Raw genomic sequence first — 18,451 nt, forward strand, 5'->3', positions numbered from 1 at the left:
GCAATCCAATTCCATATTAATCTAATGTAAGAACAATATATAAAAAGATATTCAGTATCTTCAGATTGATCACAAAAAACACAAGAAATATCACTTTGCCAACCTTTGGCCGCTAAATTAATTTTAGTTAGAATTTTATCCCTCCTAACTAACCATAAAAATATTTTGATTTTATCACATACTCTTGCGCTTCAGTATTTATAGTGTCAGATATATTGTATTTTAAAAACTTTTATAAAATGATATATCATACTGCATATAGCAAGCAGATATAATACTAAAGGAGTTAAACCCTTATGTACCCATTAAATCACTTATTTTTGTGGGGATTCTGAAACAATAGATCACTTATTTTTGCAATGTATTTTTTTTAGAACAATTTGAAATTGGATAGCTGACTATAATAACTTTACGTTTGCTTTAATTCTTTTTAAAGATAGGTATTTGATTGAACTTGTGAGAGGGGCAATACTTTGAGTCATGTGGTTAATAAGGAATAAGCTTTGTTTTGAGGGGATTCTACTTCTCTTAGATCTATAGGATATCAAATTATTTTTTTAGCACAATTTTGGGTGAAATCCAAAAGAAGGGATACTCTTCTTACATTATCTTTAGTTCTACCCACTGATGTGTTGCAATTGCTTGTTGTCTTTGATAATTTTCTATTACAGGAGGAGAGAGTAGCTGGAACAAGTGGTTTAGAGCGTCAGCTTGATCACGATAGTTTTCAGGAGGAGAACATAGTAGAAATAAGTGGGTTAGAGCCATGAAGTCCAGCAGCTGCTAATAGGCTGGTTGTTAGTGATGTTTAGTTGTTTCTTTTGAAGGTTGTTTGTTGTTAGGTAGTTTTTTTGATAGATATTCATAGGAAAATGAGATGGTTGTTCATATACTTGTATACTGTTGGCTTTGATTGGTATCAGCTTGGTACCAAATTTTCTAACTTTGTAAATTTCGTTCGAATAATAAAATCGGTGGTGTTAAGCTACTTTTATCAAAAAAAAATGTACCCATTAAATTTGTTGAAATAGTTAATTTTTTCATCAAATCCTGAAAATATTATATTTTTCGATCAAACTAATTATTTGAAACCACCATGTGAATCAATATTTTTATTATAAAATTTAAATAGTCAATTTTAACTGCTTAACATGATATATGTATAAAAGTGTATTTTTAGATAAAATTTAGACTTTTTTAAATGAAGAAAGGAAATAAAATAAATGCGGTTAAGTTTTGATGAAGAAATTAGAAATTTAAAAGTTCTAATAGGTCTAATAACAATTAGCGCTAAACAATATGTAATTATTGAGCAAGTGATTATCATACAGGGTCCCACTTACAGCCAGAAATGAACCCTGATTCCTTGAATCAATTAATTGGAATTGCGACTGGGTTCCTAATCATCTCCACTCAATCGAGCCAGAGCAGCAACATGACCCGGACCCGGAGTGCTTTGACGAGAGGTGGACCTGACCTGACCACGCATGAACCCGAACCCATCGGATCCGCTCCAGGACAAATTGTGGGCTCGAGCCACTTAACTCTGTCTCCATAAGCCCACACTTTAAGCCACCCCCTACTAATAAGAGACCCTAATCGGATAATCTATTTCAATTTTACACTCTACACCCTTATAAATATGTAGCCTTTTTTTTAACCTTTTGTTGCTCCATATTTTGCATTATGATCCATTCCTAAGTTAGAATTTCTTGTTGTTTACTAATTTAAATATTTCTATATCTTTTGCAAAAAAACAAAAAAAAAAATGAGAAAAAATGTTTACTGATGAATCACATAACAAAAATTTTTAGAAAAATATAATATGCATAAATTTCGACTGGTAAAAATTAATAATAGCTAAATTAGATATCCTGAATTTATAATAAAGAGACATTACAATTTTGTAATTATAAAGAAACAATATTTTGTTAGGATTTTTAACATTTTTTAGTTTTGTTGTTATTTTTCGATATGTTGTTTTTGAAATAACTCAATGAGTCTTTGAATTACAACATATACATATTAGGTTATTAACGAGTCCGGCTAATATAACATCGGTGTCATATGACACTAATTTCAAAATCAATTGAATAGACTTCAAATAACTAATTCAAACCGTTCAAACCGATTTACTTTATGAGTGATGTGTTTACATACAATTTTTTTTTTATATTTTCGAGTTATTTTATTATCAAATCAAGTAGTAAAAATATTAAAAAAATGAATGCATTAAAATAAACTTAAAAACTCACACATTTGACCGCTTGATTTGATACTAAATAAATTTGATGTAAACGCACAACTAATAAGGTAGATCGGTTTGGATTCACCGTTTAAAATTGATTCGATAAGTTTTGAAATTAGTGTTATATAGACTAAAATGACACTGATGTTATACTAGTCAGACTCAACTTTGAAGAAACAATAAAGAACAACTTCAAAAAAATTATTGAATCAACACTATAAAATTATTTTATGGAGAGAAAATTTTCTTATTAAAATTAACTGTCGATTTTAATTTTCATATCCTGACTCTGACAAATTTCTGACATTGACGATATTAACATCGTAGTTTCACCATGGTAGCGTCAACAGGGCATAATATAAATATAAATTATATTCTAAACACTATGGGTACGTATGAAATTGTACATTTGGAGGTTGTTTATATAATTTTGGAAGTTAACACTGGTATAAACGACAAAAGTTCACAAAATATTAAACACTTTTGTCTTTCTATCCTCTTTCCAAGGCCTCATCTTGCTCGCTTGCTCTACTGTCTGCTCTCCCTCTTTTTGTTTGTTCCACCTCTTAAAGAACTCCAGAGAAATCCCCAAATGAGACGAAAAAAAAGCTCCTCATCCTCCTCTTCAATGGACACTGGAGAGCGCCAGTCCCACTCGCACCGCTCCACCAGTGGAGGCGGAGGTAGTGAACTCTTCATTTGCTTCACATCGCGTCCCTCCGCTTCCTCCAACTCCGCTGCGGCGGCGGCGCCGTCATTGTCCACCTCTTTAAGCCGCCGCCTCAAAACCAGTGGCAGTGTAAAAGGCGCTCAATCCCCCATGTTTACCGCTGTTGTAGGTGGCCGTCGTAACAAAGGCAATGGCTTTGAAACGGCTGAGCCTTCTTCCCCTAAAGTCACGTGCATTGGTCAAGTACGCGTAAAAGGTCACAAGAGGCGAAATAAGGCCAAAGGTGCGATCTTGCGGTCGAGATCTAAACGGGTAGTAGGTACTGAGGCGAGCTTTAGGAGAGGAGATGAAATGGGGAGGGAAAGAGAGTGTTTGCCTGGAGGTAGGAATCAGGGCTGGGTTTATCAGATCCCGGTGAGTATCTGTGAAGCATTGAAGGCTGTCGGATCAGAGTTCAATTGTTTGCTACCTTGTAGTGGGCGATCGTTCTGTTCCTCCTCCAGTGGGAAAGCGACTGGAGAGGAAACGAAAGCAAAGAGGCGTGGCTCCTGTGGAGCTGTGTTTGCTCGGTGGTTGATGCTGCAAGAGAGTGAGGAAGCAAAAAGAGCTCATGAACTGGAGGTGGAAGAGGAGGTCGAGATGGACATTGATATGGAGATGGAGAAAAGGAAGGAAGAGCTTGGATTGGTGGTCAAAGAATGGGAAGATAATAGAATTGAGGAGTTTGAGGTCGAGGTGGCAAAGAAAGAAGAGATCTTAGTTGTTGGAGAACAAGAAGAAGGCAGGATTAGCGTGTGCATACCTCCAAAGAATGCTCTTTTGTTAATGCGGTGCAGATCTGATCCTGTTCGCATGGCAGCACTGGCGAACCGGTTGTGGGGTTCACCTGTCAGAAAGGTTCATGCGCAAGAGGAAGAAGAGAGAGCAGAAGAAGAAGAGGAAGAGGAGGAAGAAGAAGACAAGGATTTAGGTGGCAATGTACAGGGTAACACTGCCACTGTTGGAGGAGAGGAGAAAGAAGGAGAATGTGAGGTTCCTGTGAGGGAAGAAGCTTTGTGTGAAGCTGTTGCAACTGACCTGAAGGAAATGCAATTAGAGGTAAATAATTTCTGTTCTGAAGTGGGAGATAGGGAAGATCCAGCTGAATCAGAGCTATCTTTGAAGAAAATTGGAGACGAGCCATGTATGGATGAATCAGAGAAAAGGAAAGAATTCAGCCATGGTGAAGTACAGAGGGAGGAAACTAAGGCTATTTCAGAAGAGCTGTCACAATGTAATGTAGATCCACTAGAAGCAGGAAACAAAACAAATGAAATCGATATTGAACAAATGGCAGCAAAGGAGCAAACAGAGGAGGAGATAAAGGGAAAGAGGTCCACTAGCTGCTCACCTTCACGGACGAAAGAAGAGAAGAAAGGAAGGTATTGCAAAATGCGAAGGCAGTGTAGTGCCAAAGGTGGTTCTTCTTCGAGGGAAAAGGAGGGAAGGCGTCACAGCTTTTCTAGTGAGGGAGAGCCAAGGCGGTCTAGCTTTTCGAGTACAAAGGAGTCACGGCGGTCCAGCTTCTCCATTGAAGGTCGCCGATGGAGTTTCTCGGTTGAACAAGAAGACATCATAATAGCAGCACATGGTAAGGTGTCAAAGGGTTCAGATAAGAGAAAGGGTTGCTCTCCTGATACAGAGCTAGAGAAGGAGAATGTAGAGGCTGATAGCAATCAAGAGAAAATTAGCGCAACCAAGGAGAGGGAAGGCGAAACAGTAGTGAACTCAAAAAGCAAGGAAACCAGGAAGAAATGTGAGAAGGAATTGGAGGTGAAGGTAAGTGAGAGAAAGAAGAAAAGCGGCGAATTGCCTGATTGCCTCCTGCTCATGATGTATGAACCGAAGCTGTCTATGGAGGTATCTAGGGAGACATGGGTCCGCCCCACCGATTTTATCAACTGGAAATCGCACTGCCGCCACAATCAGCCGAAGATAAATATCATCAGTGATACAAAAGAGAAACCCGGTACCGAGAGTACAGACAACAGGGGTCAGAAAGATGATGCACAAAAGGATACGCAGGTGGTGGAAAGGGCGAATCAGGATCCTCTGCTGCCACCTGTGGCCACTCTGCAGCCTTCTGTACCTACTGTGGTGCCGCAACCTGTTGTAAAGACTACTGAACAAAGTGTGAAAGTTGAGTTGCCAGTACCGGCTGAGGTGCTTTATGCGCCATTTGTGCTTAAGAGATGTAAATCAGAGCCGATGAGATCTTCAGCTCGGCTAGTGGCTGATGCATGCTTTTGGAAGGATAGGCATCGACCAATCGGCGCGACTGGTGTTGGGTTTTGAACTAAAGGGTTGTTCTGTAATTTTGATTGATGTAGTAAGCTTGATTGTGTGAAATGCCTTGCTTGCAGGGTGTAATGTGTAATAGTACTTGCTGCTTGAGCTTGGGCTTGTTTTCTTTCTCTGGGCTTGCTTGCTGCTGTTCTTAATTTGGAGATAATAATCGTACTTTGGTTTGTCAAAATTATAGTGAAGTACAGAGAGTAGTAGGGATAGATGTAATATGTTTAGATCTATTTTGTTTTCATGTGTGTTCTCATTTGGGTGTTCCTTCTGATAATGTGGGCATCCGCAATGTCTTTGTGCCGAATCTTGGACCTACTAGTAATCTGTTTTCAATACTGGCCGTTGGAATTTAAAACAAATTGATCAAAAAAATTAGGATCAGAAACTGTAGTTTGTAATCTTGTTTAATCCAATAACTATGCACAAAAAAATCTGACTGTTGTCGTTATTTTACCAATATATTGAGGTGTAAACAGATTTTGCCAACCGTTTTTTTTATTAAGCCTGCAGCTGGTCGTCTGTTTCGGTAAATGGTTCGGTTTTGCGGTTTAAATGGATCGGTTCGGTTGATTTTTTGAATTATTTTGATTTAAATAGATCGGTTCGGTTTAGATTTTTTTAAAACTGATTAAACCGAATCAACCAAATTATATTGGTTCAAGTATAGTTTATATTTTATTTGATTCAATCATTGTTTTTTTTTCTTTCATTTTAGTTTAAATATTTTAAAACATCTATATATTTTATATGAAATTGAAGAACTTGTGTGTGAACATGTGTAATTTTTGTTAATAATGTTACCAATAAGTTTACTTCGGTTTGAACCGAACAAATTAACATTTACTTCGGTTTGTTCAGTTCGATTCTTAATCAGTTTATAAGTTTAATGGTTTCTATTTTTGATAACCGAAAAAAAATTTGGTTTGATTATTAGTACATCAGGCTAGCGGCTAGCCGTTATGTTTTAATTTTAATATTATCACTCCCTAAGTTGCTTCTTTTTGTTTGGATTTGACTGACTTATCCATAGCCAATGACTAATTAGCGGAAAAAAGAGAGGAAAAGGTTCATTTTTCTATGCATTTCCCCCTTTTGAATGTGGTACGAACTACGAACCACAAGCTCGGTGCCAGGTTTGCACGCTTGTAAGGCTATAAGTGCCAGCTCCACCATCATTTGTCTCTAACCTTTTGTTATAGTCAGAAGTACCCTGGGTTCAATTTATTCAAGAATCATTCTCAAAATTTGACAAAAAAAAATGACTCATGAGAAATTTCAAACTATTTTGAATGAAGATACAAGTAAACTTGCGCTCTCAGATGTCCAAATTGATGAATCATGATTACATTTGGATTGTACTTCCGTTTTCTGTTTGGAATCAATGCATAGACTGCATTTCTTCAAATAAATAATGCATGATCTTCAAAACTCATTTGTTTAAATTCTTTCAATTTCAAGAAGCAGGAATACCAAATTTTCTTTTTAAGTGTTGTATTCCTTTTAGTCCTTTATCCCTGGTCGAGTAGATTTACGTATAGAATTTACCAACTACGCACTTGTCTTACGTACACTTGTCATTTTGATGAAACTGACATACTTTGAAGCTAAAATGAGAAATATAAGGACTAAAATATTAGCTTAATTTGTCTAGTTCACTGAACTAATACCAAAGGTGATAACTAGATACATATTACAAGACACTAAGCTGGTTGGACTCAGTACATGTTTGGTTGTGGAGTAAAATTAATAAGCATTAAATTGCTTACTCCATGTTACTCTAAATATTTTACATCTTATTTGGTAGTTGAAGTTATAGCTTGAATTAATTTCAATCGTATGATTTTAAACGGAGCCAATCAGGCCTCTGCTTATGATATAGGGGACTCTTTAATATTAGTGCAGATCTAGTCTGCACGAATCTTAAAACAGATCGGATGGTCAGAATTGATTAACTCAAAAGATTCCCTTTTGAGTTAATGCAGAGGATACGAATTCCAACCAAACATGATCTCAAAGTTGATCACAACTACAAATGATGGGTCTAACAATTTGATCGGTCACCTAATAAATTAATGGATTTAGTACAAGATGATCATGACTATCCATATTATTGGTCCAGCCTTAGATTGCGTCATATGTACATTCCCCTTCATGTACTTAATTCCAGGAAAGATTGCTTTCATTGTTCGGTTGCTACGGTGCTCATGTCATGGGGTTGCCCTTTTGTCTGATTGCACTATGATGCCAGGAAGCAATCCAAAGAAATGTGCATTATTAAATTGCCACTGTAAAAGTTTCAACAAAATGATTTTGTTTGTGTTTGATGCTTAATTTGGAAACCATTAGGGGTTTGGGCTCACCTATTTAGGGATTATAATTTGGGCTAGCTTCAAACGAAAAGCTCACTCTAGGATGCATATTCTTTAGTTTCTTACCTATATTAGTTCAATTACAAGGGCTTAGGTTAGGCCTTTTAGTCTCGCTAGCCTAATATAACTCATTAAGTAGCTTTTTTTTTTTATCATTCTTTTTAGAGAAAGCCTAGAGGCAGATGCAGCTCATAAAGTAACTTTTATTATAACCTTGAACCACTAAAGTTGCAATAATTCTCTTATACTAAGCTCTAACCTGCTTTACATTTTTTTAACCCATGTAGGAAAAAATTAACCAGGAGCTTCTCTACAGAAGACACTGCAAAATTTCTGACAAAAGGTTTGTTGATAAATTTTGGTGCTCACTGCCACTGGCATCTATACAAAAGAGCATAAACAATACTCGAATGAACAATGAGATTCAACTATTGTGAAGAGTTCGTACTGTTATCTGAATTCTGATTCAAGTCACTGTTAGTGGACACTACATTATTTGCTGAGCCTTCTGAGGGAGACACTGTGTTCAATTGATCATCATCTGTCTTTGAAGTGGGTTTATTGGAATTGGTATCACTGTCAAAAATAGAGCCTACGGCAAGTTGAAGAGCATAGAGCATTAACCCTGCTGAATTTATTCCAAAAACAAACGTCGCCAAATAGCAGATGCCAGTTATAATTGTCCTGCAGAGGAAACAATAAACGTAATGTTGTTCTCAAGTTGATCCGTAATTCTTATTTAATACCAGACTACCAGTAAGTCTTTTGAACCATCAGAAATGAGGAACTGTATGAATTGAGTACCAATTGTGTTTTTTGTGATCTAATTTCTATTTAGGCCTAATATAGTCAAACCCAATCCTTAAATACTTTTTAAGTTCTTCCCAGCATACCAAATAGGCCAACCATTGAAGTTTGTCAGGCCCACTCCTCATACCAACACTGCTTGGTACCACAGGCATTGATGTTCCCAGTGATAGATGGCACAGGGTAAAAGACCAATGACATATAAATCACACTCTACCTTATTGTAATAGTTATCTGACGCACCTGCAAAAAGAGTGAAACAAAAGTATTATATTTTATTTTGTTGGAAAGGAATGCTAAGACCAGGTTAAGTAAAGATAAACAACCTGACATATACAAAAAAAAAAAAAGGGAAAAAAATAAAATAAATGGTAGTAAATGAATCTATTAACATGGAGCTAAACAGCCAATTCAGGAACAGGTACAGAAGCCTGTACCTGTGCTCAGTTGGTACAGTCACCCTTAAAGTCACACCAATAGACAGAACATCAAAATTTATTATTGTTCTAAAAATGCACTTTTGTTAATTATTTGCCAACATGGTCAAAGAAGGATCCTGCCAGCTATATTTAATATTTTTAAAAAACTTAAAGCTCAATGTTACAACACCTTTTATTTTATTTCTGCAAGAAAACATTGACTTTGAGATCATATATTATGGGAGTATTTGCAGAAATGCCCTACAAAACACAAAAATATCATCCCTACCCTGACAAAAGAGGAATATGTTATGTCCCTTCAAAACATCAGATATACCCTAAGATGTTTTATAAAGAACTAATAATTTCCTGAGAGATCCTTGTGCACAACAGGTATGGAGGACAATTGGTCATTTATAATATAAATTGAGAATTAAGAAGTTTAGAGGACAATTATTATGTCTTATTATGTGCCTTATAGGGTAATACTTAATGCTTCCAGCTTCCTGCATTCCCTAAAAAATAGTCATGACATTCTTTGTTCTGAAGGAATATTCATATTTTGATTTGTTGGGGAGCGTATATCTGAAGTTACCCAATAATTTGTCAAATATACATAAGCTCAATCGTGCCAAAAGTGAGACAATAGAAATAAAGTAAAACAGAGATGTTATTTGAATAATTTGGCAATTAAGCTCCTACCTATTGTTTCTGAATTGTTAGAATTGGGTTACTCTCCCTCTAAATTAGAAAGCGCAAACTGGCGACCATATACAAATTACATCGGTCACAATTGGACGACTAAAAAAACTTATTTTCTTAGTCTTACCAGATCCAACAATCAACTATTAAACCAACAGGAAGCTTTATTTTTCAAAACATAAAGGAGGCATGGGGAACAAAAGCTAACCGAGAAGTTATCCGAGATAGCTTGGCGACTCAACGATGTCTCTATAGTGCTTGTGAATTTGTAGAGAATGAGGCAAATAGCTCCAGCAGCAATGCTGCCCAGAAAAGCCTGGACAGGGGATGGCGGCTTCCCTGGGTCAATAGGTGTTGCCCCCATTAACTTCAAATTCTCCAAAGCCATTTGTTTTGGGTCATTTGCTTTGTTTAACCCGCTCGACCTTAGTCTCTGCACCGGTATAAGAAGACATACTATGAGAAAGTAAAAAACAGAAGAATTTCATATGAATAGATATTAGTAAGAGGGTATCTTAAAGATGTAAATTACGGGCTTCATTTCTTTTTCCTGGAAAATGCAACACCTTGTCTTCTAGTATCTACCTCTTTAATTTCTTGTCAATGTTTTCCTAATGCTCTCTCTTCTATCATCTCACTTGTTTTAAAATAAACAAATAAAAAGTAAACTTTAGAAATGGTCTTATGTCCAAGACATTTCCATTTGATATTTATAGGTGCTGAGTTTCAATTTTGGTCTTCAAGCATTGTGATTTGCATATGTTTTGTCCTACCAAAGACTGTAAAAACTGAGACAAGGTTTGAAAAATACAAGAAGTCATGCCTATTTGTTGAGGAAACATGTCTCAGTTTATATACGTAATAAGTTGGTACCTGGCCTACGGGCTTTGAAATTAAAAAAAAAAAAAAAATTGGTACCAACTTTGTACAAATTACATTTTTCTAAGGACCATAAAGGGGATTTTATACTTCATGGACCAAAACGCAAACATAAGAGAATTTCAGGATGTGCTCCGAGTAAGGAAGAAAAGGGTCTTTCCTTTTAAATTGGGAAGGAATAAATATTAAAAAATAATAGAGGGATCTCCATTTTTCTCCTTTTACAGTTTCACTTTCACCTCCTATAATATTAACTTGAGAGCAAGATAAAATTGGGAAAGTATCCTCTGCGGAGGTTTTACCTGCGGTGGTTTTGATCTGGTCCGTTCGTTTCGAATCGGACGGACCAGATCAGATCTTGCCCGAATTTTAAAAAAACTCAAAATTTGGTGAACCCTTAATCCAGCCCGTCTGATCCGAAACGAACGGACCAGATCAAAATCACCGCACAGCACCGCAGGTAAAACCTCCGCAGAGGATAGCATTTCGATAAAATTCCTCTCTCCCCGTAAGCCTTCTCTACCCAAGTGAGAAAAACATATACAACACAAGTACTTGGAAATGAAAGATAAACAAATACTGGTTAAAGTGATGTACCAAATCTTTTGCTCGCCGGGCCCGGCGGCGCAGTGACCTAAAGAGAAAGACCGAAATGGCGCCGGTAAGAAGCACGCTGGTGGAAACCTGAAGAGGTGTGGGGTTGTCGGTTATGGCGAAAAGAGGAGAGGGAGTCAAGGGGGAAATTTCAATAGGACCTTCTCCCTCCGGCTGAGGGGAAGACGGGAGTTCAGGTGGGACCTCAGCGAGGCGAGATTGAGGTGAGGCGGCGGTCGCTTTGAAAGAACTGGAGGGTTGCAGGCGGCGTAGGAAATGGAGGGAGGAGGAGTGGAGGTGGAGAAGATGGAGGCTGGGATGCGGAAGCGGAAGGGAGAGGTGGGGTAGGAGGTGGTTTGACTGGAGCATGGTGAAGTGAAGTGAAGTGGAGGAGAACAAAGGTCGAAACTGGAAAGGCAAATTCTGCGCGCTTTTAGATGCTAGGCGGAAGAGAAGATAATGCTTTTTCTTTCCGTAGGTATCTGAACCGTTGGTACACTTTTGAGATTTGCGTAATGATCTGACAGATTAACGAAGTCAAAGATCAGCGGCTCAAATCAATTCCCGCTCCAGATGATCATGCGCCATGTATCTCCAGCGGCTCAAACAACCGTTTTTTTTTTTCTACCACCGTGATAAATCAGAATTAAATCAATACCACCCGTTAATTCCGAATTCAGATTCCGCCACGTTCGCACAGTAGATCTGCGAACGGGTCGCTACCCGTTCGCGTAATGGATAAGCGGACTGACCCGTTCCCGACGACCCGTGCGCGTAACTGATCTACGGACGGATGACCCGTGCGCGATCTGACCCGTTCCCGACGACCCGTTAGCGATCTGACCCGTTCCCGACGACCCGTTCGCACTATAGATATGCGTACGTGGCGAATCCGAATAAAAACCCCTCCGCAGTGGTTTTTTTACGCTGTCCCTGTCTCCGCAGCCGCGTCCAGCACAGTAAAAAGGTAATTTTTTTTTTTATTAATTTAATTTTGTTAAATAATTTAATTTAATTTAGTTATTAAGTAGTTTAGTTTTATTAGATAGTTTATTTTAGTTAGGTACCAAAATAGTTGTATATAAATTAGATTAAAATTTTTTCTAGTTTTAGGTAGTTTATTTTTAGTTAGGTACCAGAATAATTGTATATTGTAAATTAGATCAAAATTAGGTACCAAAATAGTTGTATATTGTAAATTAGATCAAAATTAGGTACCAAAATAGTTGTATATTGTAAATTATATCAAAAATAGGTACCAAAATATTTGTATATTGTAAATTATATCAAAATTAGGTACCAAAATAGTTGTATATTGTAAATTAGATCAAAATAGTTGTATATTGTATATTGTAAATTAGGTACCAAAATAGTTGTTTATTTTTTTTTGTAGTTTTGTAAATATTTGTGTTAATTAGATCAAAATAGTATATTGTGATCTATTTGTAAATATTTGTGTAATTTACGATATACTATTATTTGTGTATATTTTTTATTAAATAGTAGTATATTATAAATTACACTAAAATAGTAGTTTAGTTGGGTACCAAAATATTTGTGTATTTAAACCAATTTAGAATTGTGATTGTATGTAGAATTTAGAAATTATATTTATAATTTAGAAATGTACCTATTTAGAAATGTACCAATTTACAAATCGACAAATTTAGAAATGTTGTATTTAGACCAAAATAGAGTATAAATGCATCAATTCAGAATTTTTTTTTTTCTGAATTAGCGTAGATTGTAAGATTTTTTACCGATTCATTCAAGAATGGTGATATATTATTGAATTACCATAGATATTTGTATTATTGTTAGATTTGTACTATTTGAAATTATCAATAGAGGTCAAAATTGATAAAATTGTTAAATTTGTTGTTAGTATGACGTCAACCAGCGGTACCAATCAAAATCGGACGCAAGATGATTTACAGTTAGATTTATCACTGGCCCGTCACGTATTTCCAAATATGACGGAAGAGAGTATCAGTCCTCTTTGCTGGTATAAATTCGAGGAGCACAAGATGAAAAACGCATATGTAAGTTTTTGTTTTGAGAAATGCAAATAATTTTAATTTTTATTTAGATAAAAATAGGTAAGTTATATGTTTGTTTGTTTTGAAATTGAATGCAGACTCATACCTTGACGAATACGCGGAACAATCAGATGAGTATCCTCTACGACGACCGATACGCTCCCGTGTTGAAGAGTTTGGGTCTGTGGCATGTCTCACAGCTGACCCCCATTGTCGCAGATGTCGCTCTTCTATCTGCGTTGGTCGAGAGGTGGCGGCCGGAGACACACACATTTCACATGCCTGTCGGAGAGATTACGGTGTCTCTCCAGGATGTCAGTTGTCTCTGGGGACTGCCTATTACTGGACGGGCGGTGACGGGTGTGGAGTACGGGGACTTCACAAAGGACGTCGAAGAACTGTTGGGACCCAACCTGATGAAGGAAAGGTCCCTCAAGAGGTCGAAGGTTGCATCGAAGAATGACATCAGTATCCCTCTTTTGCGGGCGGCATTCAGGTAAGTATTTTTTTTGTAATAGTAAGTATTTGATTGTGATGCTTCATACTCTGTACTAAATTAGTTCGTACATGTAGTGGAAAATTGGAAGAAGATGCGCCTGAGGAGAAGATGAATCGGTGGACACGGGCTTACATAATGGAGCTGTTCTCTTGCTGGTTGTTCCCAGATTCCTCTGGGAACACCGTCCCTGCTTGTATGCTGCAGTGGCTGAGGGACTTGGATGACCCTCCACAAATGAATTGGGGTGCGGCGGTCTTGGCATGTCTGTACCGAGGCTTATGCATTGCGTGCCGGGTATAAATTATTCTCTCTTCTTATTGTAAATAATTTATTTTCTCTTATCGAATTTAAAAATAAATGCAAATTGTATAAAAATAGGTCGACAAACAAGGTCTGTACGGACCGATTGGTCTCCTTCAGCATTGGTCGTGGACGAGATTTCCATTTGGTCGTCCACAACCACTAGACGAGGGTTGGGTTCCAGACTGGGGTCGTCCGGACGGGGAGACCTGTCCTGCGTATGCTCAGAGATTCTGCGCTAAAAAGACCTTTGTCGCGACCCCTCACGGCAAGCCTTCGGGAGTTTTCTTTTTCAGAACTCAATTCGAGCAGATGACTCCAGATCTATATGTCGAGTGGCGACCGTATGATTTTCGCGTCACAGTGTATGAAGAAGATGAAGAACCTTACTCTTTCCTCACAAAACTTCCTTCGATCTGCAGTCGCGAGCGAGAATACTGGTTTGCTCAGGTGCGACTAGATTTTTTTTATTTTCTAGTTTACAATTAATAAACATATTGTAGTTTAAAATTGAAACTTAGACACATAAAATATTTGCAGGTGCCGCTTATCTACTACCAGGTTGTTGAGCATTATTACCCTGGACGGGTAATGAGACAGTTTGGTATGGCCCAGTATTTTCCAGTCCCGGATCCTATCACAAAGGACGACTGGTATGATCTTCACCAACCGTTATGCACTACGGTCATGAAGGATTGGCGGACGGAGCACGCCTTGCATGTACAGCGACTGGAGGCTATGAGTCCGGATGACATGGTTCCTGATATGTACCAGATTTATGCTTTCGAGGAGTGGGACCAGCAGCGACTGCCCGGATAGAAATATCAGCATTTTTTTCCAATGACAATTTTATACAGTTGGCGACCATAGCGGACGTCAACTGTGCATGATCTAACCTGGATGCCGATGCGTGACATGTGTGCTTAGCCATATTCTTCGTGATGGCCCAAGTATTACCAAAGCCTGTAGCCCTCGTAACCAACGCCCACCTGCACCGGGCGCTAACACACTTGTACCTCAACCTAGTGGTATCGCTGTGTGTATTTTTAATCTCCCTATTTTGTTTGATGTGCCAGTGGTTAATTGTATCTTTCATCTTATCCTTGTTGTCATATGTCATCCCCTCTGACAATTCATGTCTTTCTCCCTTTTATTGTACAAAAGAAACAACAAAAAATAAACAACATCAATTTAATAACAACATTTTAATAATTAAATTAAAATTAAATATAATTTAACAAATATACCTCACAAGTCGCAAAAAAAGAGCTATCGGCCTCTCCAAACCCTGATGTGTCATGAAATTGCTCAAACGGATGTCTTTCCCCACGATCCACTATAGGCCACTTCCGTCTACCAAGCACAGGAATACCAGTATCCTCATCACTATGATCTGATACCCCACCGTCCCCATTATCATCCCAATTAGCCTCTGCCTCCATTTCTTCAGGATCATCGTCCGTATTGTCAGCATAATAAAGCCGTTCAGGGGTTTCAGATCGCTCCCTTTCAGATTGGACTCGGCTAGAGGACGAGGATGGAATCTGAGATCGACCCCTGTCAGATTGGACCCTACTAGGGCCCGCTACACATGGGGCCCGACTAGGACCCGCTACAGATGGGGCCCGGCTAGGACCCGTTACAGATTGCTCGAGCCCCAAACCCTGAGTCAACTGCAACAATTGCCTAGTATTCTGTCTGGAGTTATGTCTAGAGTTTTGTCTGGGGTTGGCTACAACATATAACTCCAGGAACTTGAAAGTCATATTCATTGTCATTTGGACATATAACTGCCAACTGCTATCGTCTTGTACCGGTAGCTGTTGGAACCAGGTTTGATTGCCTTGGCCAATATTAATTCTTGCGGTAATTATCAGTTCATAATTACGGTGGTCAATACCGAGTTGTTGGTACACTTCCCTATTTAAACCTCTAAAATCCAAATCAGGCCGAATATTAAACATTTTCGGCACTTGGTGGCTATAATAAGCGCCATTTGGTCCTTGTAATACTTCACCATCAAAATAACAAGCAATTCCAATCATAATTTGTTGAATAAACCTAATAATAAAAAATAACTAAATTAAAACAACTACAAAAATAAATTTAAAAAAAAAAGGATGAAAAGGAAAAAAAACCTACCTATGCAGCAGCTTCGGTGAAAATGAGGGTGTAGAATGCTCTGCAGAACTGATCTTCTATATAGGGAGAATCTGCCACGTGCGCAGATCAATAATGCGAACGGGTCAGTCCGCCGATCTATCACGCGCACGGGTCATCCGTCCGCAGATCTGTTGCGCGCACGGGTCGTCGGGAACGGGTCAGTCCGCTTATCTATTACGCGAACGGGTAGCGACCCGTTCGCAGATCTACTGTGCGAGCGTGGCGGAATCTTAATTCGGAATTAACGGATGGTATTGATTTAATTCTTATTTATTAGGGTGGTACATAAAAAAAAAACGGCTCAAACAAGAATAAGATTCAATAAAAAGTTAATTTTAGTAAAATTAATTTAGTAATAAACAGTAGTAAAATTAATTTTGCTCCTGAAGCAAATCTAAATTTAACACCAGATGTGATAATGCCATTAGAGTCAGCTCCAGACGGGGGACGAAAGAAGAGGTGAAAACTCTTGAAATCTGGTCAGTTCAGACCAACTTATCTGCTCTAGAAGAGGAGAATCAGAGAGGGAGCGAAGGGGAACGAAAGAAAGGGCGCACTGTTCGGAGGGCAGAGACAAGAAGATTTTGACGAAATCTGTCACCTCCATAAATAGATTAATTAAGACTCACCAAATACTCGAATCTAGTGCCAAATTTAAACTGTCAAATAATTATTTGTTTCTGAGTAAGACTTGTATTATTTGATTTTTGTACCTTCATAATTAATTTAAACTGTCAGATCTGTATATTATTTACAAAATCTTATAAATTTATTAGTGTTGTATTATTATTTTAATATGATATTTTAACGAAATCAGATATTTCAGATTTATACTAGTGTTAAGGAGGGGTTCAAATGCATTATTATTTTGTGCTCCAATATGCTCTACATATTTTATCTCAGTTTTCAAAGTCCGAACAGTCAATTCAAACCTTCCAACATAATCTTCATAATAAAATATTCTTGAGACCAAATTTTATATTTTTTTACAAATTGTTTACTATTTTTTTTATATATACAATGTCACTTTTTCGGATGATCTAGAATATTCTTAAAACAGTTATTTTGTACCTATCTAAAAAAAATTCTAAAAAATATAAAATTTGGTCTGTAAGTATATTTTATTATGACGATCATGTGAGTGGTTTGGAACTATTGTTTGAAGTTTGAAAATAGAGATAAAAAATGTGAAGCATATTGGAGCACAAAATCATGATGTACTTATTTTGGAATTACGAATTTATTACTAATATATATTGAGTCATCTTCTAGATATATCCGAAGTACTGGGTTTTTATTGGAAACTAAATATGTAGAATTCCTTAAAAGAGCCATCTGCTTTAATTTCCTCTCCTCGCAGGCTCTACCTCCATTGGGCAATGGTGTTTGCTCTTTTACCTCCATTCAAACACTTCAATATTTAGTGGTAATCATAGACAAAATTTCGAGAAATTCTTGACAACTTTGAAATATATATATATATATAGAGGTAGGCTAATATACAATCGATTGTTCCTGAGGTCCCGTACAACCAAGTCATTTTCTAATTTTTAAAGTCCAAATGATCGATCCAAACCGTTCATCTTGTTCTCCATATTAATATGTGCTTGGAGACCAAATTTTACATTTTTTTGAATTTTTTTACTATTTATTAAGCCACTTTGAAAATCGCTGATCCAACGGTAGCTTCTGGTTTTACTGTTTTGTTAAGCCACCGTTGGATCAGCGGTTTTCAAAGTGGCTTAATAAATAGTAAAAAAATTCAGAAAAATGTAAAATTTGGTCTCCAAACACATATTAATATGGAGAACAAGATGAACAGTTTGGATCGATCATTTGGACTTTAAAAATCAGAAAATGACTTGATTGTACGGGACCTCAGGAACAATCGATTGTATATTAGCCTACCTCTATATATATATATAATTTGAGTTGCTTTTGTTTCAGTGCAGGGCGTTCACAACTTGTTGGAAATTTGGTAGCAATAATGGATAATGATCTCCGACATAAATACACGGTAAGCTCTAATCAAGCAGACGGTTTATTATTTTACAATTTATACTTTGTAGCATGAATTTCGAGGTAGCCCTCAAGTTAAAGTCTCTATTAGGCATTTTCCTAGCATTAATTTTACAAAGGAGATATCATCAACTGAACAAGAAAAAGAAACATTTCCTTCAGCATACCGTCAAAAAACCTTTCCTTTCTCTGATCCAAACCCAGCTATCATTACATTGTCATTTTATTTGAATTCCTGAATAAATAAATTTCTCTAATTGGAAGAGCTAAAAGATGATCTAATATAGATTCACCCTACTTTTTTTTTTTCCTTTTCAAGTTTCATATGCTATTAATAATGTTAATAAAGCATTAAAATAGAATATTTTATACGAGATTTCAAAGGCAAACAAAACCAAGTGATTAG

General features: G+C 37.2%; 2 protein-coding genes across 2 annotated transcripts; one reads left to right on the top strand and one right to left on the bottom strand.

Moving 5' to 3' along the window:
- The first annotated feature begins 2,758 nt into the window (after nucleotides 1-2,758).
- On the top strand, nucleotides 2,759-5,495 carry HCF243 (Serine/Threonine-kinase pakA-like protein). The gene has a single exon (XM_078320773.1). It carries the CDS (start codon nucleotides 2,841-2,843, stop codon nucleotides 5,250-5,252), a length of 2,412 nt encoding a protein of 803 aa, XP_078176899.1. The 5' UTR covers nucleotides 2,759-2,840; the 3' UTR covers nucleotides 5,253-5,495.
- A 2,315-nt stretch (nucleotides 5,496-7,810) lies between these two features.
- On the bottom strand, nucleotides 7,811-11,465 carry LOC144571703 (uncharacterized). Its single transcript, XM_078321064.1, has 4 exons — nucleotides 11,029-11,465; nucleotides 9,761-9,985; nucleotides 8,649-8,674; nucleotides 7,811-8,308 (listed from the first exon to the last, which is right to left on the bottom strand). Exons 1-4 carry the CDS (start codon nucleotides 11,392-11,394, stop codon nucleotides 8,053-8,055), a joined length of 873 nt encoding a protein of 290 aa, XP_078177190.1. The 5' UTR covers nucleotides 11,395-11,465; the 3' UTR covers nucleotides 7,811-8,052.
- Nucleotides 11,466-18,451: the final 6,986 nt, after the last annotated feature.

Source organism: Carex rostrata, chromosome 19, assembly GCF_964058835.1.
Source record: "Carex rostrata chromosome 19, lpCarRost1.2, whole genome shotgun sequence".
Taxonomy (NCBI): Eukaryota; Viridiplantae; Streptophyta; class Magnoliopsida; order Poales; family Cyperaceae; genus Carex; species Carex rostrata.

Excerpts from the sequence above, each read along its gene's own strand:
- HCF243 (XM_078320773.1), top strand. The coding sequence starts at position 2,841 with ATGAGACGAAAAAAAAGCTCCTCATCCTCCTCTTCAATGGACACTGGA.
- LOC144571703 (XM_078321064.1), bottom strand. The coding sequence starts at position 11,394 with ATGCTCCAGTCAAACCACCTCCTACCCCACCTCTCCCTTCCGCTTCCG. Across the intron at positions 9,986-11,028 it reads CCCGGCGAGCAAAAGATTTG|AGACTAAGGTCGAGCGGGTT; the intron begins GTACATCACTTT and ends ATACCGGTGCAG. Across the intron at positions 8,675-9,760 it reads CTATCTCGGATAACTTCTCG|GTGCGTCAGATAACTATTAC; the intron begins GTTAGCTTTTGT and ends CTCTTTTTGCAG.